Genomic DNA, 27520 nt, shown 5'->3' with positions numbered 1-27520 from the left:
AAAGTACATAGACTTTCATACAATTTGTCTATGGTGTAAGGCCCACTGTCACAAATGAGAAATAGTATGACAGAATTTCAGTAAACACATCAATAGTGTCATAAGAGTAAAGTTAGTTTTCCTTCATGATGGCACCCAAGGCATAGGATATAAAAGACAGGAAAACAGTAACCTAGATAATAACAAGCATCAAATGAGAATTTTTCCTCCATGTTTTCAGGGACAGTTACAGAAAATACTTACCAACAAAGACAAAATTCCATTAGCTACTGCTAACCCACAGTGCAAACAATTTGAGTTTCATATAAAAAAAATCACTACTACACACACATACACACACAATCTTTTTGTGTGTGTGAACAGCCAGAAAATAGTTTAGAATTTGCAGAAAAAAAAGAGCTTTCTGGGCCATGTGTTCTCCACTGTGCTGTGACTAACAAACTGTGCTGTAGCATGAAAGCAGCCATACATAATACCTAAAAGAAAGGTCATGGCTATGTGCCAACAAAATTTTATTTACAAAACAGGGGCAGGCCAGATTTGTTTGCTGACCTTGGATTTAAAGAATTTACTGCAATTACTGTTTGAGGATTAAAAGGCCACAAGCCAAATTTTACTCCCAGGTTTTTTGGTGACTTTAAGGGTTTTTTGTGTTACAAACTAACAGTGAGGGAACCTTGTTTTGTCAACTTTTGTAAGATTAAATGAATTCAGAGCAACGAATACTACAAACATTTTTATCCATAATAAAAATGATAAAAAATATACTCTGTATTCGCATAGTCCTACTATTGCAGAATAGGTAAAAGTTTCTGATCAAAGTAAAAAATGTTTCATGTGAAGAAAAAATATCCAAGACTGTAATCTTATCACAAACAGCTTGTAAACTCATTACAAACTGACATCTAGGAATAAGGACACAATTATTTGAACCACAGTATCACTAAACAATATAATAAAGAGATACTTTATAAGAATCTTACTTTAAGATTGTAGTATTATACTAAATGGCACACTTACACAGGGGTTCTATACGTCCTAATTATATTGTAGTTTCCTAAAATTTCATCTCAATTCAAATTGCTAAATCTAAAATGATAATATGACACAACAAGCACTTAACCATTAAGAGTATACTTGGTTACAGATTTCTCAAAGGGAATCATTTCACACTTTGGCCTAGACAAACGTGCAAGTACTATGTCCTAACACATATTCTTAGGAGAAAAAAAGGAACTGAACCACATTAATTTTTCATTTCATTAGTACTACAAATTAATCATCTACCTACTTTTACAAAAATGTATTTTCTAATACATTTGTAATTATTTCATAGGGCATTTTTATAAATATTATTCATGTAATTTCTAAATTTAACAGGAACACTATTTTTCTACCATCAAACTTGCTGTTTCTTTAACTGTATTAATGAAAAATGGTTCTTTTCATTAAATATATTAACTTTAGATATGCAATTTAAAATAATAAAACTAATTTCTTCTATCTACATGATCTCCATAGATCAGAACCAAAAAAAGCAGCAAATAAAAACTGCATCACAGTTGGATTAGTAGAAATTAAAAATTGCCCCATATATTTATTTAAAATTAGGATTTAGCCCCCAAACACTATAAACATCTTTATTTATCATAGTATTCCCTTTCCATGATATGCAATGGCTTTTAAAGTTCAAACATATTTTTACATCCAATTATTTAACAATATTTCATTAAGGAATGTTAGGACTCTGAACACATGCCTGGTGACATTACTGCTGTAGCAAAGGAATAAAGACAGCATGCCTGATGATTTTCATACCCAATAAGTTATTAAAATTTTCAATTATAACAAGAAAATCTGCATTTAGACATCATGTGAAAATATAATTCTGCTTATTTCCAAATGAAGAAATATTTATATAAAAAGAATCAATCAGTTGTGTGAGTAGAGAAAGGCAGGCCATCATACTATAAGGAAAACAAGCAAAGTAGTACTCTTGGTAGGATATCTTAATGCAGAAAATAATACCCTTAATAATTATGCAGAACATATAGAAAACTATTTAATAAAAGACTTTGTTTTGTACAACCCCAGGAGATATTTCATTTTCTTGATTTTTGAAAATCACCCAAATATAAGAAAGATGTTTAATAAAAATCTCTTTTAAATTAATACCCTAATTATGTGAATGTGAGTGTGTGAATGTGTGTGTGTGTGTGTGTGTGTGTGTGTGTGTGTGTGTGTGTATGTCTAATGGTTTCGCTGGTGAGGCTGGGAAAAGTTTCCATCCATTTCAACCATTTTGCATAAGCTGAGCAACTTCAAGTCCTTTAAGACACTTAAAAGTGGACGTGTTAGCATTTCTAGAGAACTATTTATCCACATAATTGTTTACCATTCAGACTGAAAACAATCAAGAGTTCTGGTCATTCCCATTTTGATTAGGAAATTGCAAAGAAAGTCTTCTATTACTTCAGGTACTGGTTGCTTTGAAGGAAGGACTGTTTTCTGCTCCTGAAATTTAAATGTACAATTATTTATTTTGAAAATATAAAATCATCAGTAAGCTTTTGTTAAGTTTATTTATTTTCTTTTTTTAAATGTTTATTTACTTTTGAGAGAAAGAGAGAGAGAGAGAGAGAGAGAGAGAGAGAGAGAGAGAGCATGAGTGGGGAAGGGGCAGAGAGAGAGGGAGACAGAATCCAAAGTAGGCTCCAGGTTCAGGGCTGTCAGCACAGAGCCCAACACGAGGCTGAAACCTACAAACCATGAGACCATGACCTGAGCCAAAGTCAGACAATTAACCGACTGAGCCACCCAAGCACCCCTGTTTATTTTGAGAGAGAGAGAGACAGAGTGAGAGAGGACGTGCCCACAGGTGCTAGCAGGAGAGGGGCAGAGAGAGAGGGAGAGAGAAAATCCCAACCAGGCTCTACATTCAACAGGGAGCCTGACATGGGGCTGGATCCTACAACCCTGGGATTGTGACCAGAGCAAAAATCAAGAGTCAGATGCTCAACTGACTGAGCCACCTAGGCACCCCTTTCAATAAGCTTTGATTACTGGTACTGAAAGGCTGTTAATTTATTCATTCACTTGTTCATTTTTTCATCTAATTTTTTTTGAGTGCTATGCTTCAGGGACTATTTTAATCACTAAGAATAAAGCAGTAATGAAACTAGATAAGACTCAGTGTTCATACCTAATGGTCAAGTAGATGAAGACAGAAAATGAAAAACTAAATTAAAAATATATAATATGGCAGATGGCACTAAGTGCCTGGGAGAAAAAAAGCAGAGGATTGAAGGGCAGGAGAACCAAATGTATTAGAACACAGCCATGCTCATTTTTTACATATTGTCTATGGATGCTTTCATACACATGACAGAGGTGAATTGCAACAGAGATCTTACAGCCCTCAAAATCTAAAATATTTACTATATGATCCCAGAGAACATGTTTGCAGACCCCTAGACTAGAAAAGTGGAGATATTTCAGCAAGTGAGATATGAAATTAGAACAGCCATAAAAACTATTATGTCACATAAACCCATGTATAAAATAAGACAAATAATGGGTAAATTCTTAAAAATATCAACAGTATGGTTGCCCCCAGAGTGCATTTTCTTTTCATTGGCAAGAACTTATTAATCTAACTGCCAATCATTTAGACAGACAGATCTATTTTCATATATAGAAACCCAGAAGTAGACTTTCCTTCTTCATTGTCCTTCTTAACCTGGTCTTGATTATATACCAGGTAAATGTTACATACCTAGTAATAGTTACATAGAAATGCAGTGAGGAAAGAATCTCTGTTTCCCTAAAAATTTCTTTTCTTTTTTTAAATTTTAAGTTTATTTATTTATTTTGAGAGAGAAAGAGAAAGAGAGTGCGTGCAAGCAGGGGAGGGACAGAGACAGAGGGAGAGAGAGAGAATCCCGTCATTGTCAGCACAGAGCCCGATGCAGGGCTCGATCCCATGACCCACGAGATCATGACCTGAGCTGAAGTCAAGAGTCAGGCACTTAACCAACTGAGCCACCCAGGTTCCCCTAAAAAGTGCTTTTCAAAAGAGCTATACATAACTTACTGCTGATCTTAATTACTAGTAGTTGCTACAACCTTCAAACAGTGATCAGTTGAAGCAAATTTGGTGGGCTACAGAAATTTCCTGACAAATTAATAGGGTTTTAAAATGAATTTTTTTAAAGCTCAAGTAGAATAATTTGTAATATCTTTCCTAAGGTCATTTTAAAAGATATTATTGAACAGTGTTGATTATATGCAGGACCCTACATCACACATGGAAGATGTCAAAGCAGCAGAATACAGCATCCCTGTCTTCAGGTCTTTGCATTACGGTGGAAATTTATATATAACCACTGGGTAAGGGTATAACACTGTTGGAAGTAGACATTCATTTTACAATAATAAATGATACCTTGGCATTTTTGGTCAATAAATTTGAAAATGATATTTAGAATGAGATGGAGGATAGTTGAAGGAATTGGGAACACAGGAGGAAAAGGACAGAGAGACTATACCTAATCTAGTTTCTAAAGATGTCTGTGAGCTCATGTTTTTATGTACATTTGTATGTATGGTCTGGTAGACTCCTGCCTTCTCGAATAGTATTTTCTTTCTATTTCTTCCTGAATACATCTGATACATATACTGTGAAACAGCCAAAGCAGAAATCCAACCACCTTAAAATGCCATGTTTCTTATACATGGAGACTTACAATCCTATCAACATATTATACACACATGCATACACATACATGTTCTAAGCTATAATGTGATCATAAATGTTTCTTTTAACTTTGCATATAATATTCACTCAACATATATTTGCTGAATGTCTCCCACATGCCAGGCACCATGAGAGGTGCTAGGTATTAAATTTGAATGAGATACTTCCCTATCTCAAGGAATGAAAGACTAGTTGAATAAAAACAACATATCCCCAGACCACCTGGGTGGCTCAGTTGGTTAAGTGTCTGACTCTTTACTTTGGCTCAGGTCATGATCTCACAGTTTGTGAGATGCAGCTCCACAACAGTCTCCCTCTCTCTCTGCCCCTCCCCCCATTCACATCTCTCTCTCTATCTCTCTCTCTGTCTCTCCTCCCCTCTCTCTCTCAAAATAAATAACTTAAAAAAATTCCCCTACCACATTCTTTAGTAAAAGAGCTCATAAGAAAAAAAGTTGTAACATATTAAGCATCCCTATCAGATAAATATTTCCATGAAAAAAAAACCCACAGAATTTTGCAAAATACATTTTAGTATCTGTATCCAAAACCAAATTCTGTACATTAGAATTTAAAATCCTTGTTTTAATATCTGGTGAGATTAAACAGGCAGAGTTCTGAGGGAAGGTGTCATTTGTCATAAAGTTATGCAAGAGTAACCATGATGCAGAAAATGACAATCCAAAAAAGAAGAAATATGAATACTTACTTAAAGTTAAGGTGTGATGATAAAATCACAAGAGAAAAAGGCACAGCAAGGGATAGGACTGTATTTACTAAGTAAAGTACTTAAAGTTTAAATGACTTTCCAAATTTCACATTAAAGTCTCACTGCTAAACTACAGGCTGTGTTCAAACTACACAAACTATAGGTTGTGTTCAAAATTCTCACCAAAATCTGAGTATCTGTAGCCTGTTCTTGGACCATCTGAATTGCTTTTGCCAGATCTTCTTCACCTTCTGGAATGCTAAAATTGTCATCTGGTATCTAAATCAGAGAAAGAGTATAGAAAGAGTAAGCAGGAATATAAAAGTAACTTACTTCATTTCAGAAATAATTTTTCCTCATAAAATAAAGGATCACAAAAATAGACACCTTATGTAAGATGCCATGTAATTCTGAAGTTCTGTGACAAATGGATAACCAAGTAGGAAGCTTTCTGACTTCCTTGTAAACATCATCAATGTCACTTCTGATAAACTCGAGATCAGTTTATGGGCATCTGCTCTTATCTATAATGACAAATATAGTCTAACAACTCTGCGGAGAAAAAATGTAAGACCATTTCTTTTTCATAACTACAAGTAACTGCAAATCTCTAGTTTATTAAAAAAAAACAAAACAAAATAAAATGAAGCTGACTGCCTGAATGTTATGCTCTTGGAAAAATGCAACAGACTCTAACTATGATAATAATGATGGTTAACATTCACTGTGTGCTTCTTACATGCTGATGAGTTTTATGTATCTTACATTAACTCCTTCAGTAATTTCATATGGCACATATTCATATTATCTCTATTTTACTAGTATAATAAAAAGTTATCTACTGTTTGTCCTTTTACTTGCTCAGGCCACAAATTGCCAGGCTTGCTTCCACAGTTTCACTTGCAGTGCCTATCCTTTAGGAGTGATTCTAGGTGCCACATCTCAGAAGGAACAATAGGTCCTATCCAAACAGTGAATGAAAGGAAAAATTTGAGGCAGGAACTACATTACACACAGAATTAGAGTTAAGCTGAAAGGAAGCAGGGGATCTGACCTACAGCCAGTAGTGGGAATCTGGAAAACCCATCCAAGAGCAGAATGGATGTTTGGGAAGGAATGCCTGCTGGACAGGCAAACTGTAGTAAGGATCCACAAGGCAGGGGATAAGGAGTTAACTTTGAAGCACAATTAACAGGAAACCAAAAGAGCCAGATGGATTAACCAATCTAAACTTTTAAACAGAACTTTCACACTTCACTCTTAACTAGCTGATATTAGCTAAATTCAGTTGAAAAACTAACATCTCTTAAGGAAAACAAAAAATAAAATAAAATAAAATAAAATAAAATAAAATAAAATAAAATAAAATAAAATGAATATTTCATAAGAATGACAATGAATTTACAAGTAAATACTTAAAATGAAAAAATTACCTCTTCATATTCATAATCATCTTCAGATGCCTCAGTTATGGTGACCTCTGAAATCATGTCAAGTTTCAATCTCAAGATATATGGGATAAAATGATTCATTTAAAATTGATTTGACATTAAAATTCGGTATTAGATCCATTTATCTCACCGAGTTGGTAAATGTAATATAAACTCTTTAAAATTACTCTTCCCCATATAACCTACAAATATAGATATCTTAAAACAAAATATTTTTATTATTATTTTAAAGCATTGCTCTATAGAACCCAAACCTATAAAAAACTACATTCCCATACATCTATTTACTATCTAATGAGTTCCAACTTGATTGCAAGGCTTACAAAAATGTGCATGGTATATATAATAAGATAGTATAGATTAGAAAGAGAAAAGAAAACTTATGGACATGAAAACTATGACAGTCAATTTTTTAATTTATCTCAAACTAATTTAAATTCTCAGAGCTCCAGAGTCATTCACAGTGCATTGTGACTTCTTAAAGTATTACGAATTTCTAAAAAGCACACCAATATCCATATATAAGTAAAAAACAGATTTCAATGTTTTCATAATAAAAATTACTTAAATATCTTCTTATTTATTATACATTTCAAGTTTAAAATTAAATTTCATTCACAGGAAAGGCAGCCTAATTAAAGCAAAGTATACAGTAATCATAATTCAATGGTCCATAAAGTATCAAGAAATAAGCATTAAAATATCAATGGAAATGACTAGTAAAAAATTCTAACAGCATTGTTGTAAGACTTTCAAAAATCATAAGTTACTTTAATTATAAATGAAAACTTCAAGATAATGTTTAATTTTGAAAGAAAGCAAAGCATATACCATTAACATTTTGTTGGTTGGTGGGTTTACATTTCTCTCCATATGTACAGATGGGATTATGCCAAGTTCATTCAAAATGTATGAAATTAAACACTTTAATGTATAGCAATGGTTACAAAAATCAAAGACGAGATTAGCCTAGCTTTTGTTTTGCTGCTGGTTATGAGAAATTATCTTCCAAGAGTTAGCTAAACGTGTATATAACAACTCATGCTGTTTGTAATAAGAACTGGTATCACTTATACAGTATTTAAGAGAAGCAGACACTGTCCCTCATTCTCATCCTACCTGCAAGCTATAATCATCTCCATTTTACAGATCAGGACTCACAAGCACAAGGTTACACAGCTAGGACCTAACACAGTTGGTGATCAGCCCCGGAAGTACAGGTTTCACTATGCTATACTTAAACCTCTCTTGTTATTCCATGTTCGTCTTCTATGCTATGTAAACACTTGAAGTGTTTGCCAATTATCTTCCACACAGTTCTAAACCTCTAAAAGATGGGTTATACGGCTTTGTTACTCAGTTCCATCATAAGCAGTAAGTCTTCACTGTTTATCCAACTGGAAAGTCACTTAAGCCTATTTCAGTCACGAACAATTCTTAGGAACCAGATACCATCAAAAGGCCAGTATTTCATTGTCAAACAAGTTTATCTCCCAATAATATGGTGAAAAGTAATTTTGGCTCAAAAATAACTACTTAATTTAACTAATTAAATAAGTAAGTAAAATAACTAATAACTAATTAAAAACATGGTAGATTAAACTACTACAGAAAAAAAAAAAAAAAGATGCAACCCTGCAGCTGATCCTATAATACCCGTACTGGGTAATTTACCCATATGAACTTCATATGGCAAATTTACCCATACTGGGCACCAGGAGTGAAGGACCTACCTATATTAGTTAATCTACTACCATGGAACAGTTTCCAATAGCACTTGCCTCACTCTCTAGTCCCTTGCCAGCAGCCTTCTTAAGAGACCACCAGGCTTCCACTAACAGTCTGATCAAAGTATTTAGTTTTCACTAACATCCTACTTAAAGAAATTCTAACATCTGTCCTATTTCAGTTCCAGAGCCACTCTAATACTTTAAAGGATTTCTTATGTTAGAATCCCACTTTCAGCTGCCAAAATCTGTACTTTTTATTACTATTGCTTAACAAACTCCCCAAACCTTCAGGCTTAACAATAAGCATCCATTACCTCATAGTTTCTGTGTTCAAGAATTCAGTAGTGGCTTAGCTTGTGGAGTTTGATTTGGGGTCTCTCGTGAGATCTCAGTGAAGATTGCAGCTAGGGCTGCAGTCCTCTGAAGGCTCGGTGGAGGCAACAGGATCCATTTCAAAGATGGCTCTAACATTGTTGGCTAAAGGTTTCAATTCCTCCCCATGTGGGTCTCTCCACAGGCGTCTTTAGCATTCTCAAGACATAGCGGCTAGCTACCCCCAGAATAAGCAATATAAGAAAACAAAGTGGAAGCCACAATGTCTTTTATGACCAAGCCTCAGAAGTCACATCATTGGTTACATAGGTCAACCCTATTCAGTGCCTAAGGGAGCTAAATAAGAGCATGAGTACAGGATGTGGGAATCACTATGGAAGCTGGCTACCACAGATAAATTGAGGAGTTTCAAGAGTATTAAGAGTTAATGCATGTAAATCACTTAGAATGGTGCCTAGCTTATAGTATATGCTATGCAAGTATTTGTTATTATTTTCCTTGTTCTAGAAAGAGAGGAGTACCTGTGGAGAAGTCTCATAAGTCTCTCATGGCCTAGTTCCCCCAGGCTTTAAAATGAATGCATTAATAAAATTCATTCTAAATCTTCTTCCTTTCTAAGTTTAGATTTTTCTGATACATTTTCACTTTTTTCAATAAAATTTCCAGAAGCTCAGCTACAGGAAATCAGTCTCCTTTCTATGGAAAAGTATACTAAAACTTGATTTTGTAAGAAGTCACTTGTCTTTAAGTCTCCAGAAAAGCAATGTCATTCTTCATCACTGCTCATACCATAATAAATTTCACAAAGAAGTAAATATTCTAAAATCATTTAGATAGACTTTAAAATTGTAAATTATCCAACTGGCAAGATTAATGTGAGGAAGAAACATCAAAGCATAGGTTGTTAAACATGGCAATACACAGAGAGAAAAAAAAGATTTGTCCTCAAAGCTTTGGAAATATCAGACAACACCTGCCATACTGCTACCCAGAAAATATCTGAGGCAACAGCTTTTGAACCCTAATAATATAGTTTCCCCAAAATCAAAACAGTAAGTGGAAAAATAACTACCATTTCATAAAGCTTAAAAGTTTTGTCATATGGATCATTATCATATTTATTCTCACAACAATCCTCTGACATTGAGTAACACAGATATAATCATTTCTACATAAAAAAATAAAAGAAAGAAACTTAATCAAGGAGATTAAAAAATCTTCCAAAAATCATATACCTATAAGTGACAAAGACAAATTTCTTGAATAAAAATATCAGGAATTTTCTACATTATCATATTGTGTCTACAGTGACACAACAAGAATGTGCAATTTTTACCAAAATCCTAGGTACTTACTTTCCAAACTTTCCAGTGTTATATCATCAACAGCTAAATCAAACCATTTAAATAGCTCAATTTGAAGACCCTAAAGGAAAGAGAAGTATAAAAAAGGGCAAACATACCAACCCAAAGATTAAATTAGCCAAGGGCAAGAGATTAATGAGACAAAAGGTCAGGAAGAGGACAAACATCCAAAATAGGAACCACTATTTTCCTTGACTGGTATTTTCAGTATCCACAAAAATGATCCGTACATAAAATCTTCCCAAGAGCAACTGAGTTGAAATGTGACGTTGAGGTGCTACCGAAGAAATAAATGTACTTTGGCATGTGCGTTGGTATGCATCTGTCTGGCTGAGCTGGCTAGCAACACATGGACAAATGCACAAATGAATCCCCAAATGATTGTGTGGCAGTTGACAAATATGCATATAGTACAAAATATAAAAATAAGTAAGTATGGAAATTCAAAGAGAAAGAACAGAAATAAGATAAAGATAAGGATACAGTACATGCCATAAAGTCTCATGAACTCTGTCAAACATAAGCCACAGATCTGACCCAAAGCTTCCCCAGCAGTCTGGGTAAAGAGGGGAATGTAATCAGATACGAATTCCATAACCATCCAACGAAAACAGATGAGTTTCTCAGCAGATGTACAGCAATTTCTGGTTGTGAAGCCCGAGAGAAATTACTCTCTCCCATTCTCATAAAGAGAACACTGTGGATTGTACCGATATTGATTCCCTTGGCCATCGGGACAGCCAGAAAGACTGAGTGAAGCAGGATCTGATGGAATACCATGTGTAAAAAAAGGTTGGAAAGACTGCTTTAGAAGCAATGTTGGCAGAATAGGAATAAGCAATTGACCAAGAATTGCCTGAATGATCAAAACCCTCTACTCTCATTCTACTTTTACTGGACAACTTTCTCATGTGTAATTTAATCTCTAAGGTGATCCTATTCTGCAGGAAATGTCCATACAATTAAGCTGGTCACAGTTCTCAGGCAAAGTGATTTTTTTTCCATTGCAGAATAAACCAGAATTCTGGCTCAAAATCAGTTTCTTAATGCCAAGAAAAACCCTCTTCTTATTATCTGTCTAGTATTCCTTCAAAGAACATTGTTAAACTCCATTTCCGAAATTCATTTTTCCCTCCTTTCTATTCTCTTTAGGTCTAGCTATTGCCTTTCTGCCTGCTTAATGCTAAGTTGACATCTAATATTGTGCCTAGTGTTCTAGTCTCCTCTTGCCCAGGGTAAGGTCGGTGATTCCACTTCCTCTCTGACCTGCAGCCACAGCCCTTAGCACCACCCATTTCTAGGCCACATTCGGTATCCCAGAATCAGAGCCTACACCCAGACTAAGGGTCCCACTCCACATCTCCCCTTGCTCTGAAAGAAATTTAGTAATACTTGTGATTTGCATATAATTTGCATATTATGTATCAGTTCCCTGATGGCACTAGGTCACCATGGGTGAACTGCCTGGCAGTTTCTGCACTGGCAGAATCTGTACCAGATCTCGACCTTGTAGATCCTATCAGAAAATAGGACAATATACGCAGAAACTGCCAGGAAACCCTAAATCCATCACAGTACTACAGAAGACACAACTGCAAGAAGCCTCAGAGAAGCATTTCAGCTGGCATAATGGAGTCGAGCTTGAGGTGACAGTTGATATGATGGGGTCGCAAACAAGGCTCTACAAATGAACCACAGCCAGAAAACTATAAATGATTTTTAGATGTGAACACCATACAAAGTGTTCCTCACACGCTCGTCTCTTCCCAGTGCTGCACTGGAGGTGCATCACTGCCAGCAGCAGCATCTTTACAAGGAACTGGAATGAAACACACAGTTAATTATATTTTACATGATTTCCCAAAGCTACTATAGACAGAAACTGCTTTGTAATCTTTGCCGTCACTGCAGAGCCAATGTACGTAAAGGCAATCTAAAATCTAGCCTGGATCCTTCATGATCAACATTTTACTTACGAAATTGAAATAAAAGTACTGTAAATGGCAGACATCACAGCCATGGTTCCCTTTCTTAGGAATGCCAGTTTGAATAATATAACTTAACTGAATAATAGACACCGAAGATGGCAGATAAGTGGCTACCACTTGCTGCCACTTTCTCCACTGTTATTTGTTTTCTGCAGTCTTTCCCACCAAGTCTTCAGGAGGTCTCAGAATCTTATTAACACCACATACCAGGGAGCCACTACCAATTCAACAGACACGGCAAGAGTGGAAATTTATTGGCTACCCCTGCCCCAAACACCATTGCACATCTTCTGCCTCAGAAGGTGGAAAATAACTTTCTTTTCAAAATATAAGGCTCACTGTTCTCATAGCGGGTGGTGGTTTAAGTTTTTCCAACTTTATGCCAGGAGATCCAAAGATATGGGCTCTATAACTAAAAATATAGATATACCTCTATCTGAAAATATGATGGCTAGTAGTTAAGAAATTTGTTTACAGCCTTATTATTCCAATTATATTCTTTAGACCAGCAGCACCAGCAACACCTGGGAGCTTATTAGCAATGCAGAATTTCAGCCCTCACTAGAACTTACTGAATTAGTCTTCATTTAAAGATCCATATCTTTGATTCATATGCACATTCAAGTTTGCCCAGACTAGAGGACACACAACAAATTCTTTCTTTCTTTCCAAATAGCCTATGATTTTCATGCATGTAAAATTCACTCCAGACTTAGTAACATGCCTTTTGGTCTAGATTCTACATTCAGACTGTCTATCCTTGTATTTGAATATATGTAGGGTGCAACTAAGATGCCATGGACAAATTAATTTTCCCAATGATAATAAGAAATAGATGACTTGAGTACCTAACAATTATTAAGGATATCTGCTCACTCAATACTACAAAGATTCCAGAGAAGTAACATAAGAGATGGGAAAAATCACTAAATGTTAAAAATAATGAATAAAAAGACTGTTAAATGATAAAAATTCAATTTTAATTAAAGTTATCAGTGAATATTACTATTACAATGAATGATTGACTAGGGATATAATTTAAGAAAACAAGCATGCATCTTAGATGAGGTGTCTAAGTGTGTTCACCATATTTCAGTTGACTAGTTTAATGGAATCTTTAATTTTGCACTTTCAGAAATAGTTGACTTTGGGACTGAATCCACAGTTGATCAGCTTCAAAAAACTGGTTTAAACTCACTCAACCCTCAGAAATTGCTGGTGGGGCCAGAGCAAACCTCTTCAGTGGTCAGCAAACTTATGTCCATGATCTAAGAAGCCAAATTCTTAGCATTGGAATGCGTTGAAAGATAAAATAATCAAAATCCAGCTAGAGGAGCAGAGAATCAGTGCAAAAGGAGGGAGATAACAAAGACAATACCTTGGGGGCTCCACTTTCCTAGAGTCCATGTATTCCATTATTCTTCCTTGAACATTTCTTTTGACATGCAGCAACAAAATCAATTAAACACTAGCTTTCTTAGTACAATTCATTCCAGCTTGCATCTCCCAATTGGACTGGGCATTCCCACATGTCCCTAGCCATACATTAACTGTAGTTCCTACTCCATATGGAAAACCTTACCCAAGCTGTCCTGATTTCTAATAGAGAATTCATTCATAAGAGAACAATCAGCTTTCTTTACATACACTCGACCCTTTACAAAGCACATAGCTAAAATCTGGTCTTATGTTTTACAGTGTTGCAAGTATCTTTCTAATGAGGAGTTCTCCAGAGGATTCATGTGCTTTCATAAACAGATTTCTTCAAAGCTCTGGATATAGCTAAGAAAGGAACAATGTACATGTATGTTTGTATCTTGTGCTGAAGTTTAAAACATAAAAGCAATGATATTGTGAATTGCTTCAGAAGAGAAACAGATAACACCTGCCTTTACAGGTAGTAGGTTACAAAGAAGAGGTGTTGCAGGGGTAAGAATTATTTTTCCTGCATACATTCTCTAAACTTACAAAGAAAACGGGGACTTTACTTAATGAAGCCATTCCCCTCATGGTGGATCCTGGCTGTTTTCGGTTTGGGCCCTAATAATTTGTACATGTTCTTTACGTTTGAATGTTTAACAGCAAAGAAAAGGGTGACTTCCTGAAGAATTACAGTCAACCTCTTTTAAAGATTTAATATTGATATCTTGTTGTCTAGTATTCTAAGGAGCATCTGTTCAGTCATAAATAAGCGAAGCCCAAGACCAAATGCAGTAGAAGTGATTAAGTATATGTGCAAAGTAGAGAACATCAGATTTCTGATTCATTTGTGCATATTATAACTTTTATTTACCCACTGCAATAGCTCAATTAAATTACCTGAAAGCTAAAGACTTTAAACCCAAGAAAGTCTCACTTCAGCAACTATCATAATTGCCTTAAGAAACAATGTCAAATAACATTATACAGTCAACTCTTAATTATGCATGTTAAGAGAGCCCAGGGATACAAGGATAATTGGCATTCAAAAGTAATCCTCAAACTTCATTTTAACTAAGAGTTAAAGCCTCACTTATGACTGAACTTCCCACCTAAACAATGAATGTAGGAAAACTAGCTATCTGTGTAGTTCTGCTATCCTTGGACTACCCTTTGGTTGAAATCCAAAACAGTAGTCAACTAAAGGGAGATGGAAGAAAAGCAAAAAGGCAAGATAATTCATAAACCGGATAATAAAATCCTAAAAAGTTAGAGTTGCTTATATTTACAAATGTGATTATTTGGAGAAATCTTTGTCAGGCAGGTTTTTTTTTTTTTTTTTTTTTTGCAAACTGCTATACGTTTGCAGTTGTAACCCAGTGATCGCCTGGAAAATTAAGTAAACCGAAAAGCTGTATTATATGGGAGTCCACCATTTATTCCACAGGGATATCTGCAAAAAAGTTAACCCATTGTGATTGCCTCATGTTAACAAACCATGCATTACAGAAATCATCTTAATGTAAACAAAAATAAGATGCTGGTTACCATTCACTACCAGGGACACTGAAAAACTTTATACTTGATGCAGTTAAGTTCTGTAAGAATTGTTGGCTCATTTTCGAATTTAAAAAGGAATTTTACTGGGGAAAGTAGCTATTTAGAGCTCTGAAAAGAGTACAATGCCTCATTTAAGACACTAAGGCACCTACATATTTCCTTTAAATTGATTTTGAACTATTGAAGCTTATATTCCTATAAAGATCATGTTTGCATTGAAGAAAATACCACATATTCTCTTTGATCTTTTCAACTAAGTTCTTCAAAGCTCCCTGAAGCACCGGTGTGTACAGAGCCTGAGTCAGGACAGGTGAACCAGTTTGCCAAAGCCCACAAAACCAATCATTGCCGAATCTCTGAAGTCTTGAATTAAAGCCGGGGGATTCAAAGTTGGACAAAGAAATAATAAAGCAGATTTTGGAGTTTCCTTGATATCTTTAAGAATAAAACAGATAACCGTCTCTCTCCTACCTGCCTTAAAAAAGTAGACACCTTTTTCTCATGAACTCTCCTTATCTCTCCAGTACAATTACTCTACATGCCCAGCGGAGGTGAGCTCAAAGGCCTTACCAAGAAATAGTGAACCTAATTATTCACATATGGCTATTCCATTTTTCTGGTATTTCCACTGATAATTGCTTATCACTGTCTGGTTTCTTCCTAACACCTCTGAGCCTTTTCAGCTCACCGGGTCATCATTTAGTTGCTTTAAAAAAAAAAAAAAAAAGTAACAATTATTATTAAGTAGCCAAAATTGCAACTACCAAGGAAGTTGACGCTACCACAACAAATCATTTAAGCATTGGTCAACTGAACCATCTACAGAATCACAGGTTGAATATTCTGAGCTTCAGCTCCTTAAAACGCAAAGGCCGAAGTCTTTCCCGGTCTCCTAACTTTCCCGACTGAATTGGTTCCCACGGTATTCCGCAGGTTTAGGGCTTATTTAGGAAAATCACTAAGCGAAAGGGGGGTTGAATCAATCTGTTGTACCACCTTAACATAAAACTTCCATCCAAAGTTTGCAAAGTGGTGACTAAGTACCAGATTCCTGAAGGTTCTTCCAACAGGAATGCGGCAGCCTAACACTCCGAAAAGGGGAAAAATTTAGCGGGTAGCTATCAGGGGAACAAGGTGCGGGAGACGCCACCATGAGGTCCAAGTGGCGTCTCGGCCGGCTTGGTAGCCACAAGCCTCAGAGGGCGCCCCCCAGTGGGAAGCCCGCGCCCTCGTCCCCAACCCGTTACCAAGGGCAGCGCCTGGAGGCCGCGCCTACACTTAAGGATACGCTCCAGGTAGTAGGCGCCCTCGGCGGCCACCGCCTCCGCGGTGTCCCGAGCAGCCGTCAAGCCCATGCCCAACGCTTCTTCCAGGACCCGCAGGGCCAAGGTGGGCATTCCTTGCTTAGCAGCCATCTGAGGCGGAACGGCCCGCTGCCTCCCTAAGAGCAACTGCGAAGACGCCTGCCCGAGACCGCACGCAGCTCTCGCGAGACTCTGACACCCTCACGGCTTCCACCCAGCCAGTTCCGCGCACCTAAGGGTTGCTGCAGCCCAAAGCTTTAGGGCCCTCTGAGCTTCACTGGTTACCATGGCAACGTCGTTGCCTAGTTACCCTAGGACGCAGCTCCTGGAGTGGATGAGATAAAACGCAAGAAACAGTCGGCTTGGATTATATACATTTTGTTGCCGAGCCAGCTTGGGGTTTGCTTTGGTTTGGTTTTCATTTTAACCCTAGCATTTCTTTCTCACTTGGTTGGCTTCCCTAAGTTGTCTTTCTCCCGGTTCTTGCATGCCCATCATCAGCTACCTAATTTTAAATGTGTGGAGAGCCCCCATTATCCACAGGGAAAACTCCTGGAAAAGAGGAAGAACCTCAGTGCCAAGAGGGAAAAAAAAATTTTTGTAGAAAGCATAATTGAGAGGTTAACTCGGGGGAACTACCAGCCTCAGACGCTGAGCAACAAAAAACTAGGATAGGGGCGCCTGGGTGGCTCAGTCGGTTAAGCGTCCAACTTCATCTCAGGTCATGATCTCAGTTTGTGGGTTCGAGCCCCGCGTGGGGCTCTGTGCTGATAGCTCGGAGCCTGGAGCGTGCTTTGGATTGTGTCTCTCCCCCCCCCCCCCTGCCCCTCCCATGCAGAGGTCTCAGACAGAGGTCTCTGTCTCTCAGTAATAAAAAGTAAAAAATTAAAAAAAAAAATAGGATAGTCACCTTAGTCAATTTCCTTCTTGGGTTCCTTTAAAACGTTTATCTGAATATCTGTTTTGACTTAGGTTTCATACACTGGGACTTGGAAGAACATTTGTAGCGTTGACCCTTGCCAAGAGAAAGCCACTTTCATAAGAACTATGAGGTACAAATAGTCCTAACGTAATGTATTATAAATGATATTTGTCCAATCATGTGCACTCCTTTTGCAATGACAGAATCTTCCTCAGGTTGTATTGTGTATATATCAGAAGCATGTACTGAGCCTTTTTCTTTGCAGATTCTTTTTCAGTCTATGTTTTTTGATGAAAACTGAATGCCAAACAGCAATTCACTATAAAAGCTCCCATTTACTACCAAAACAAAACAAACAAACAAACAAAAAAGCAATAGTAGTAAGCTTCCTAATGAGGTGATTGAGAGCCTGGGTGCTGGAACGAGAGGCTGCATTCAGATCCTGGCTCCACCACTTACCAGCTCTGAAACCTTGGGCAAGCCACTTAATCCAGGCCTCAGTTTCCTCATTTGTAAAATGACCGTAATAATATTACCTACCTACAACAAAGCATTGTTGCAAGGGGTAAAACATAAAGAATTAACAACTTACCAGACAAAAGTAGACACTAAGAAATAGTTGTTATTTCTATTGAAGTTAATTGCTTAGTTTTGTTTTGTTTTCAGAATAATCAAAACTCACAATTAGAAATAATACTCCTTTGTTTCTCATACCTATTCTTTTAAAAACTTACTCTTTGGGGGCGCTTGGGTGGCCCAGTCAGTTAAGCAACTAACTCTTGATTTTGGTTCATGCCATGATCTCACAGTTCGTGAGATTGAACCCCACATCAGGCTCTGTGATATTCTCTCTCCCTCTCTCTGCCCCTCGTTCTCTCAATAAATGAATAAATAAACATCTAAAAAAAACTTACACTTTGTCCTTGATGTTTCCCATCAAGCACATCCTCAGTACTTATTAAATTCAAGGAACAATTACTAAGAGGCTGAAAATGAAAATAAAGGAGAGGAACTCTGAAATTGGGGGATCCACTCCTTTTATAGAAAGTCTGCTGTTTGTTCCAAAGGGAGGCATTACCTTATCCCTCAAGTTTGTTTTCTGTAAACACATGTCTGAGAAATGGCCCAGGTAAGGAGTGGTCAGGGCTTTGCACCCCCAGCAAAGCATGATGGAGCATGAGAAAGCCATAAAGGAGGGTCTCTCTGAATAATTAATGTTTACATCGATCTTTTTTTTTGTCTGTTACATCAGCTGTTCTCTTTCTTAGATTTTAGATGTAGTATGTCATGTTCTACACATAGGTTTGAATTCTAGCTCTTCTGTATGATCTTAATTAATTTAAGCTCTTTGAGCCTTAGTTTCCTCTTATCTAAAAGAGATATTTTAATACCTATATTACCAAAATACAGTGAATGAAATGTCTTCCTTGGGAAAATGTCTATTCATGTCTTCTCCCCGTTTCTTAACTGGATTTGTTTTTTGGATATTGAGTTTGATATGTTCTTTATAGATATTGGATACTAACCTATTATCAGATATGTTATTTGCAAATATCTTCTCCCATTCCTTACACTGCCTTTTAGTTTTGTTCATTGTTTCCTTTGCTGTGCAGAAGCTTTTATTTTGATGATGCCCCAATAGTTTATTTTCATTTTTGTTTCCTTGCCTCAGGAGACATATCTAGAAAGAAGTTGCTATGGCTGATGTCAAAGAAATTACTACCTGTATTCTCCTGTAGGATTTTTTATGGTTTTGGTCTCACATTTAGGTTTTTAATCCACTTTGTATAGTATAAGACAGTGGTCCAGTCTCATTCTTTTGCCTGTTGCTGTCCAGTTTTCCCAATACCATTTGTTACAGAGACACTCTTTTTCCCATTGGATATTCTTTCCTGCATGGTGGAAGATTAGTTGACCATATAGTTGTGGGTTCATTTCTGGGTTTTCTATCCCGATTTATTCAAAAAAGTTAAATTTTCTCAAAAAATCTAACAACAGAACTACCCTATGATCCAGCAATTGCACTACTAGGTATTTACCCCAAGAATACCAAAATACCAATTCAAAGGGATACTTGTACCCTAATGTTTATAGCAGCATTATTTATAAGAGCCAAATTATGGAAACAGCCCAAGCATCCATTGACTAATGAATGGATAAAGAAGATGTGTATATATATATACAATGGAATATTACTCAGCCATAAAAAAGAATGAAATCTTGCCATTTGCAACAACATGGATGGAGCTAGAGAGTATTATGCTAGACAAAATAAGTCAGTCAGAGGAAGACAATAATCATATGATCTCACTCATATGTGGAGTTTAAGAAACAAAACAAACAAGCAAATGGAAAAAAAAATAAAGAAAGAGTCAAACCAAGAAACAGATTCTTAACTATAGAGAATAAACTGATGGTTACCAGAGGGGAGATGGGTGAGGAGATGGGTTAAATAGGTGATGGGAGTTAAGGAGTACACTTATCATGATAAGCACTGAGTAATATATAGAATTGTTGAATCACTATTTTGTACACCCAAAACTAATATTACACTGTATGTGAACTAACTGAAATTTAAATAAAAATGTTAGAAAATAGTAAATGAAATGGAATATATAAAAAGCACTTATCACCATGTCTAGTATATCAAATATTTTCAATAAATAGTTGTTGATAAAATTGACTTGAAATATTGAGTGATATGCTGATCCCACATTGGATGTTATATTTCTAAGATATTTACAAATATAGGAACATTTTTAAGAAAAAACTTAAATGTTTTTACTCTTTTTAATGTTTATTTATTATTTTGAGAGATGCAGAGACCGTGCGCGAGTCGGGGAGGGGCAGAGAGAGAGGGAGACACAGAATCCGAAGCAGGCTCCAGGCTCTGAGCTGTCATCACAGAGCCCAATGCCGGGCTCGAACCCACGAACTGTGAGATCATGACCTGAGCCGAAGTCGGACACTCCACAACTGAGCTACCCAGGTGCCCCTAAATGTTTTTAGAAACACGCAGCCCTCAAAAAGAGGAAGATCTTAATAGAGTCAGAAGAATATAAATTACAACCAATATCCACTACTTCAGGTAGAGGAGAACTGGGAAAAATACTTGTCACAAAGCTTTTTTTTGAAAGTCCTGTAATTCAAAGAAGTATAATTACCAAACTCCTCATAAAACAAATTATTATTTTTTTATTTAAAACAATTTTTAATATTTATTTTTGAGGGAGGGAGGGGGGGACAGAGTGCAAGTGGGGGAGGAGCAGAGAGAGAGGGAGACACACAAAGCAAGCTTCAGGCTCTGAGCTGTCAGCACGGGGCTCAAACTCACAGACTTTGAGATCATGACCTGAGTGGAAGTTGGATGCTTAACTGACTGAGCCACTGAGGTGCCCCTAAAAAAAAAAAAACAAGTTATTTTTTAACCTAGAAGTCTAATTCTTTAAAAATTCCAAATAACCAAAGTTTTGCTTCAGAGTTCCCGATTTGCTTATGTCAATTCCATGGATTTTAAATTTAGAAATCACCTAAGATACTTTTGATTCAACTATAATTTGAACACATTTCACTGTGACTTAAACTACAGTATATTTAAAAGTTCAACTTAGAGGCATCTTTAATATTTTAGGTTATTAACCTTTGGATCTCTACAATAATTGTGTAATTTGTTACAGCAATAAAATAAAAGCAAAAATAATCTTAACAAATATAGACATGGGACACCTGGGTGGCTCAGTCGGCTGCGCGTCCGACTTCAGTTCAGGTCATGATCTGACAGCTCATGAGTTCGAGCCCCGCATCGGGCTCTGTGCCAACAACTCAGAGCCTGGAGCCTGCTTCAGATTCTGTGTCTCCCTCTCTCTCTGCCCATCCCCTGCTCATGCTCTGTCTCTCTCTGTCTCAAAAATAAATAAAAACATAAAAAAAAAATATATAGACAGAACTAAAAATTGCCTTCAGATAAAAAAGATGCAAACTTTTTTGGTGACTGCTAATATCTTAAAACGAGTATGTCTTTGCAAGGGATGACTTTTAAAATAATATATTTACATTGGAATTCTTGTTCTGTTAGTTACTGGTTTAACTTAAAAGGGGTGTAATAGTTACAAACATAGAGAGAGGGAGGCAACCCACAAGAGACTCTTAAATACAGAGAACAAACTAAGGGTGGATAGAGGGGTGGGGGAGAGAGGAAAATTGGTGATGGGCATTGAGGAGGGCACTTGCTGGGATGAGCATTGGGTGTTGTATGTAAGCCAATTTGACAATAAATTATATTTAAAATAAAAAAAATAAAATAAAAGGGGTGTAGAAGCCCTACTAAGAAAAACAAAAACTTCAGATCATAGTAGTGGTTTCAGTTATAATGCTATCCTATAGTCCTGCTATCATGCGGTCCTTCTATTCTATTGTCTTTCCTTTTTAAAAAATGTTTTACAAGCTTCATTAAAGTGGAAAAAAAAGAAAGTAGCTGAATATTTTGATGAATGAGTGGCAAGCTCTGTAGTTTCCTCTTGAATATGTTTCTGAAAGAGGTGAATAAAGAAAACCAATGGAGACAGTCAATATGAAGCAACAACTACAAAGGACAACAGATTTTATTTGGCCCCAGCCTCAATGCTCCATTTTTGTAAAAGTGAAATTATTTTTAAAAGCAAACCAGAAAGAAATTTGACAATGGATATACTCTCCCCATTTGTAGTTTCAAAGCAGAAAATATTCATATGCAAAAATATAGTGAAGTACTATTCAATATTCACAAGTTATAAGTGTTAATTTCCTTCCAATAGAGCCCAAGTCATTTACTGATACATCTTCCTATAAAAGTATCTTATTTTCTTTCAAAACTTTAAAGTAAGCAGTAGCCAGTTTTAGAATTTTGGAATTCATAGAAGTAGTGGCAATTGACTGTGGTGAAATTATTTTTCAACCATACAGCTGTATTTTCCCTTTTTATACCATCAACCATTTGAAAATCCATGTCTCCTGTACTCATGGTTCATATAAGGTCAAACAGAATCAATCCTCTGACTCTGAGGATCACATGACCCTAGCTTAAACTGATAAAAATAGTTCATTCTGGGGCGCCTGGGTGGCTCAGTTGGTTGAGCATCCAACTTCAGCTCTGGTCATAACCTCACACCTCATGGGTTACAGCCCTGCGTCGGGTTCTGTGCTAACAGCTTGGAGCCCGGAGCCTGCTTCAGATTCTGTGTCTCCCTCTCTCTCTCTCTACCCCTTCCCAGCTCATGCTCTGTCTCTCTCTGTCTCCGAAATAAATAAACATTAAAAAATAGTTTAAAAAAATAGTTCATTCCACTTGGTTACAGTGATCAGTTCCTGAATTGGCATGCAGCCTAAAAGGAGCCAATGAGACATGGTGGGAATTTGGGGGGAATTCTAATAAAAAGACTCTTACTCTGTTCTTTGGGCCTTAAGTTCCAGAGTTGCCATAGCTACCTTGCAAGTATGAAGAAAACTTCTGTCCAGGAATCGAGTCGGTATGTAGACCTGGTTGAAAAAGACAGAAAACCCAAGTCCAGATAAAATCACTTGAACCTCTAGTATACACACTTACATTTCCTTGTTCTGTCTGCTGAGGACCTAGAAGGAACAATACCCCTAATTGCCTTGAGAACACCTAGCATAATATCTTGGCTTCTAATACCATTTTCAAATAAGACAGATGGCCATTGGAGAAATGGCCAAAGCTAGGGCTGAGCTGAATGTACATGATGAGCCTGGAGAATCTTACAGTGCCAGAAAATAAAAAAGTATCCCCCATCACTAAAAAGTTACAATAATGGGGTATATTAAAGAGATGCCTAAGCCAATTGAAAGAGTTCCCTAAAATATGCAAAGCTAGAACAATTTGAGCACAAAATTAATAAAGTAGTATTAAAGTATAACCCAAAGTATAAAATAAATATTATGAGTCTATTTGATATAAATAAATGATTACATACATAAATAAACAGAGGAGAATGGACACATGTCCTGTCAAGAAGAATTCCAAATAATATATGTAGATATGCCATATTATAGGAGTGGACCACAATTCCCCACCCTTTAAGTGGGTACTGCACATCGTGACTTTCTTCCAAAGAATATAATATGGAAAGGGGGTAGGGTGGAAAGAGTAAGTTTACAGTGGAGAAACCTGGTAAATACTACCTCAAAACCCAGGACCCCAGACTAATTATGAGAAAAACATAAGACAAATTTCAATTGATGGACATTCTACATAATACCTTACCAGTACTCCCTAAAACAGTCAATACCATCAAAAGCAAGGAAAATGTGTAAAAGCATCACAGGCATGATGATTAACTGTAATGTAGGATCCTGGAACAACAACAAAAAAATGGACCTTAGGTAAATACTAAAGACATCTGAATAAAGTATGGAATTCAGCTAACAATAATGTATAAATATTGGTTCATTATACTTGGTAATTGTACATATTCATGTAGGATGGTAATAACAGAGAAAACTAGGTATGGTATATGGGGACTTTCTATATTCACAACTTCCTGGTAAACCTAAAACTATTCTTAAAGTTTATTTAAAAAAAAATTACTTGAATCTTGATTCTAGCAATGCCCTAAACAAAACTTACCCTTTGGCCTTTCTCTTATTTGAAACAATAAATAGTTTGTGCTTACGCAAGTTTCTGTTCCTCTTTCTGCCACTTGCCATTCAACAAGACCCAGCTGATACATTGACTCTATAGAGAATCTTTTTTTATTTTCATACTATTTAAAGATATACTGTATTGCTATGGCTTTTTTTTTTCTTAAAGCGTCTGATATACCTATATGCATTTAGACACACAGATGGAGGAAATAGTTTCCTCTCACACATGATTGAAAACTAAGTGAGCGATTTTACAAGTCCAGGGCACCCTCTTCTGTCTTGTCTACTGGTCAGGCACTTTCTCATATACAGACTGAAAAAAGAAGATGAAAAGAAGTGGCAAAGTTAAAGGCAGCAACAATGGCAGTGATTGGAAGGAGCAAGAAATTGTGCAGAGGAAAGGAAGGGAAGGGAAAGGAAAAGAAGGAAAGGAAAGGAAAGGAAAGGAAAGGAAAGGAAAGGAAAGGAAAGGAAAGGAAAGAAAAAGGAAAGGAAAAGTATGGTAAAATGGGAAGAAAACAAAAGCTTTCCTTAGACATATATGTGCAATACTCAATTCTTTGGGGAAGGAGGGAAACAGAGTTTGAATTTTTTCTTCTTTTAAAGGTGACACTTTTGTTGTTGTTGTTCCTCCAGTGGGAGAGTAGGGCTGGCAGTGGATAAGCCAGTTAGCACATTGTATTCAGAATGATCAGTTTCTGGGAATGTTGGGATAGAGAGTTATGTCTCAAAGGATTTATCAAAGTTACATGTCTGAGTATAAACTGAGTGTTCAGTGACAAAGCATAGAGGCAAGCAAATCACAGATTCCAGCAAAATGAGAGCAACAGATCAAGTGGTAGGTAATATACAAAAATCCAGGATACATATGTCAATTCTAAAAGAGTCAGGTTTTAATTACTGTAATGAAAAAATGTTGTATATATTATGGTACATGAATTCTTCAGTTCAATATTTATACTTGCTTTAAACCCTACTTTTTCCCCCCTCGTTCTGTCATTTATTGCTGTTTTGGTAAATATTGCAACTATCATTGCAAACAAGAATATTTATTTCAGCTCTGGGCTGATGGCTCGGAGCCTGGAGCCTGTTTCCGAATCTGTGTCTCCCTCTCTCTCTGCCCCTCCCCCGTTCATGCTCTGTCTCTCTCTGTCCCAAAAATAAATAAAAAACGTTGAAAAAAAAATTTAAAAAAAATATTTATTTCATACAATTATTATAAGAATTTAGATAAGATTAATAAGTATAAAGCATTTAGCACAATGCCTGGCATGCTGTAAATATACAGTGAAAGATCACAAATTCTAACTGATTAATTGCATTTTACTCATTGAACATACTTACATTAGAGAACTATTTTGTGCCAGGCACAGCACTAAGCTTAAGAGAAAACACAAAAATGTAATATTTATTCTATGCAACAGAAATATTAGCATTCAACAGATCTATTTTCTTTAATCTAGATTCGTGTGTGTTAGGAAATTGACCTACGTTCCAGGCATACCTTCTTCCAACTCACACGGATACACAGTGATTTCGAGCACTTACATATTTTATTTTTCTTATCAATAATTTTATAAATTAATTGGACACAGGAGGAGCTTCTAAAGCTTTAGTAAAATCTGCAGAAGAAAAATAATCTGTTTTACAAAAATATCAGAAGGATGTGAACAACAACAGTTGTTGATGACAAAATAAAGCAGGAGAAAGGGAGTCTAAGTGAGGAGAACAACAACTAAGCTGACAGTTATGAAAGCTTTACTTTTCCCTAATTTAAGCAGAAATCTATGGAAACTGACATCCTGCCAATATTCCCTAACTTTTCTGTTGCATTTACAGAATATTATTTTTTAATTCTTTAATAACTCCAATATCCAGAGAAAGCTTACTTATGTAAATCTACCCATTCATTACCATTTTTTTCATATTTATACACTGTAAACAGTCAGTGGCTTGGAATATTTTTTTTTTACATAGAAACATTTGAAATATTAAAACAAATAGAATATATAATATTCACACAGCTGAACTTAGCAGCAAGAGAACATTGAGTAGGGACCATTGTTCCCAGATGGGAATTATTACTAGATGAACAAAAATTTTCAGTAAACATAGCAAAGTGTCCAGTGGCTACTGGACTGTATAGTTGAATTTAGGAGGAAGTAAATACTTTATTTCCTGAGAAATCTTCTGTCATGAAAAAATATATTTTTTCAATAAGATCATTCACAATTTTGGCTTCTGAGAGCAGAAAGTCATCTAGAAAATATTTCTGAAAATCCCTTTCTATATGGTTTTATGACTGTGAAGACCATTGAGGTAACCACCGCCCAAAACACTCTCAACCATTAATTTTCATTCCCTGGCAACCATAGTGTTTGTTTGTTTGTTTGTTATTTCAACTTGTGATATTACAAAATGTCTTTTATCATTTTCCTCTTTTCTATATTTTTTGTCAACCTGTGAGAGCCATTTATATATTATTGATATTAGGTATTAATCTATAAATTCTATTATAAGTATTTGTCCACATTTATCATCTTCTTATGACTTTAAAATATATTTTGAAATGAAAAACTTTCAATTTTCCTTTAATTAATTATGGTTATATTTTCTTTTAGGTCTTCTAGGTTTACAGTCACAATTAAGAATATCTAGTCAGGGTGCCTGGATGGTTCAGTCAGTTGAGCGTCTGACTTGATTTCAGCTCATGTCATAAACTCATGGTTTGTGAATGGAGCCCCGTGTCAAGCTCCTTGCTGACAGCACGAAGCCTGCTTGGGATTCTCTCTCTGCCTCTCTTTCTCTCTGCCCCTACCCTGCTTGCACTCTCTCTCCTTCAAAATAAAATAAACTTAAAAAAAAAAGAATATCGTGCCAAATCTTAGGTATTATAAACACTCTCCTAATACTAAAAATTCTCAACATTCTTATTTTTTAATTTCCATTTTTGTCTTTAATTCATCTGTAGTTTATATTTTTGTGTAAGAGATAAAATAGATTCCTACCCAGTAGATAGCCAATAATACCAGAACTTTTTAAAATAATTTCTCCCTTCCCATTGAATATATCATCATTTTATATACTAAATTCTCATTTATACTGATATTTATTTATGAAATATTTATTCTATTCTTGTAACTAGTTTGTTTCTTTACCAATACCATACTGATTTCTGTTTAGTGTGTTGTTTTTTTTTTTTCTTCAGATACAATGTTCAGATATCTGGAACATCAAGATCCCTTTCCTATACTTTTTTTCGTAGCTAATTTTGGGCAACAGTCGTTAATATTATTTTATACATGTCTCCTCCTTCCCAAAAAAGCCACCTTGTAATTTTAACAA

At 36.0% G+C, this 27520-nt stretch overlaps 1 protein-coding gene and 1 long non-coding RNA gene across 4 annotated transcripts in view; one reads left to right on the top strand and one right to left on the bottom strand.

Annotated features, from left to right (window-relative positions):
- Positions 1–16819, bottom strand: part of SPAG16 (sperm associated antigen 16) — a 1018955-nt gene extending 1002136 nt beyond the window's left edge. For both annotated transcript variants that reach the window (XM_015539276.2, XM_042995277.1), the window contains exons 1-4: positions 16599–16819; positions 6899–6945; positions 5649–5744; positions 2396–2514 (exon numbers count right to left, since the gene is read on the bottom strand). In XM_015539276.2, the coding sequence (XP_015394762.2) occupies positions 2396–2514; positions 5649–5744; positions 6899–6945; positions 16599–16725 (389 nt within the window). In that variant the 5' untranslated portion in view covers positions 16726–16819. The remainder of the gene's footprint in view (positions 1–2395; positions 2515–5648; positions 5745–6898; positions 6946–16598) is intronic.
- A 112-nt stretch (positions 16820–16931) lies between these two features.
- LOC122241443 lies at positions 16932–26878 on the top strand. 2 transcript variants are annotated; one of them, XR_006221586.1, is made up of 4 exons: positions 16932–17013; positions 17587–17666; positions 22979–23040; positions 26797–26878. It is a non-coding gene; the product is annotated as an uncharacterized LOC122241443 (long non-coding RNA). The 2 variants fall into 2 exon arrangements; XR_006221587.1 differs by having other exon boundaries at positions 16942–17023.
- Positions 26879–27520: the final 642 nt, after the last annotated feature.

This window comes from Panthera tigris, chromosome C1 (genome assembly GCF_018350195.1).
Source record: "Panthera tigris isolate Pti1 chromosome C1, P.tigris_Pti1_mat1.1, whole genome shotgun sequence".
Lineage (NCBI taxonomy): Eukaryota > Metazoa > Chordata > Mammalia > Carnivora > Felidae > Panthera > Panthera tigris.
The sequence above is the reverse complement of the archived record's forward strand: the minus strand, read 5'-3'. Positions and strand labels throughout refer to the sequence as shown.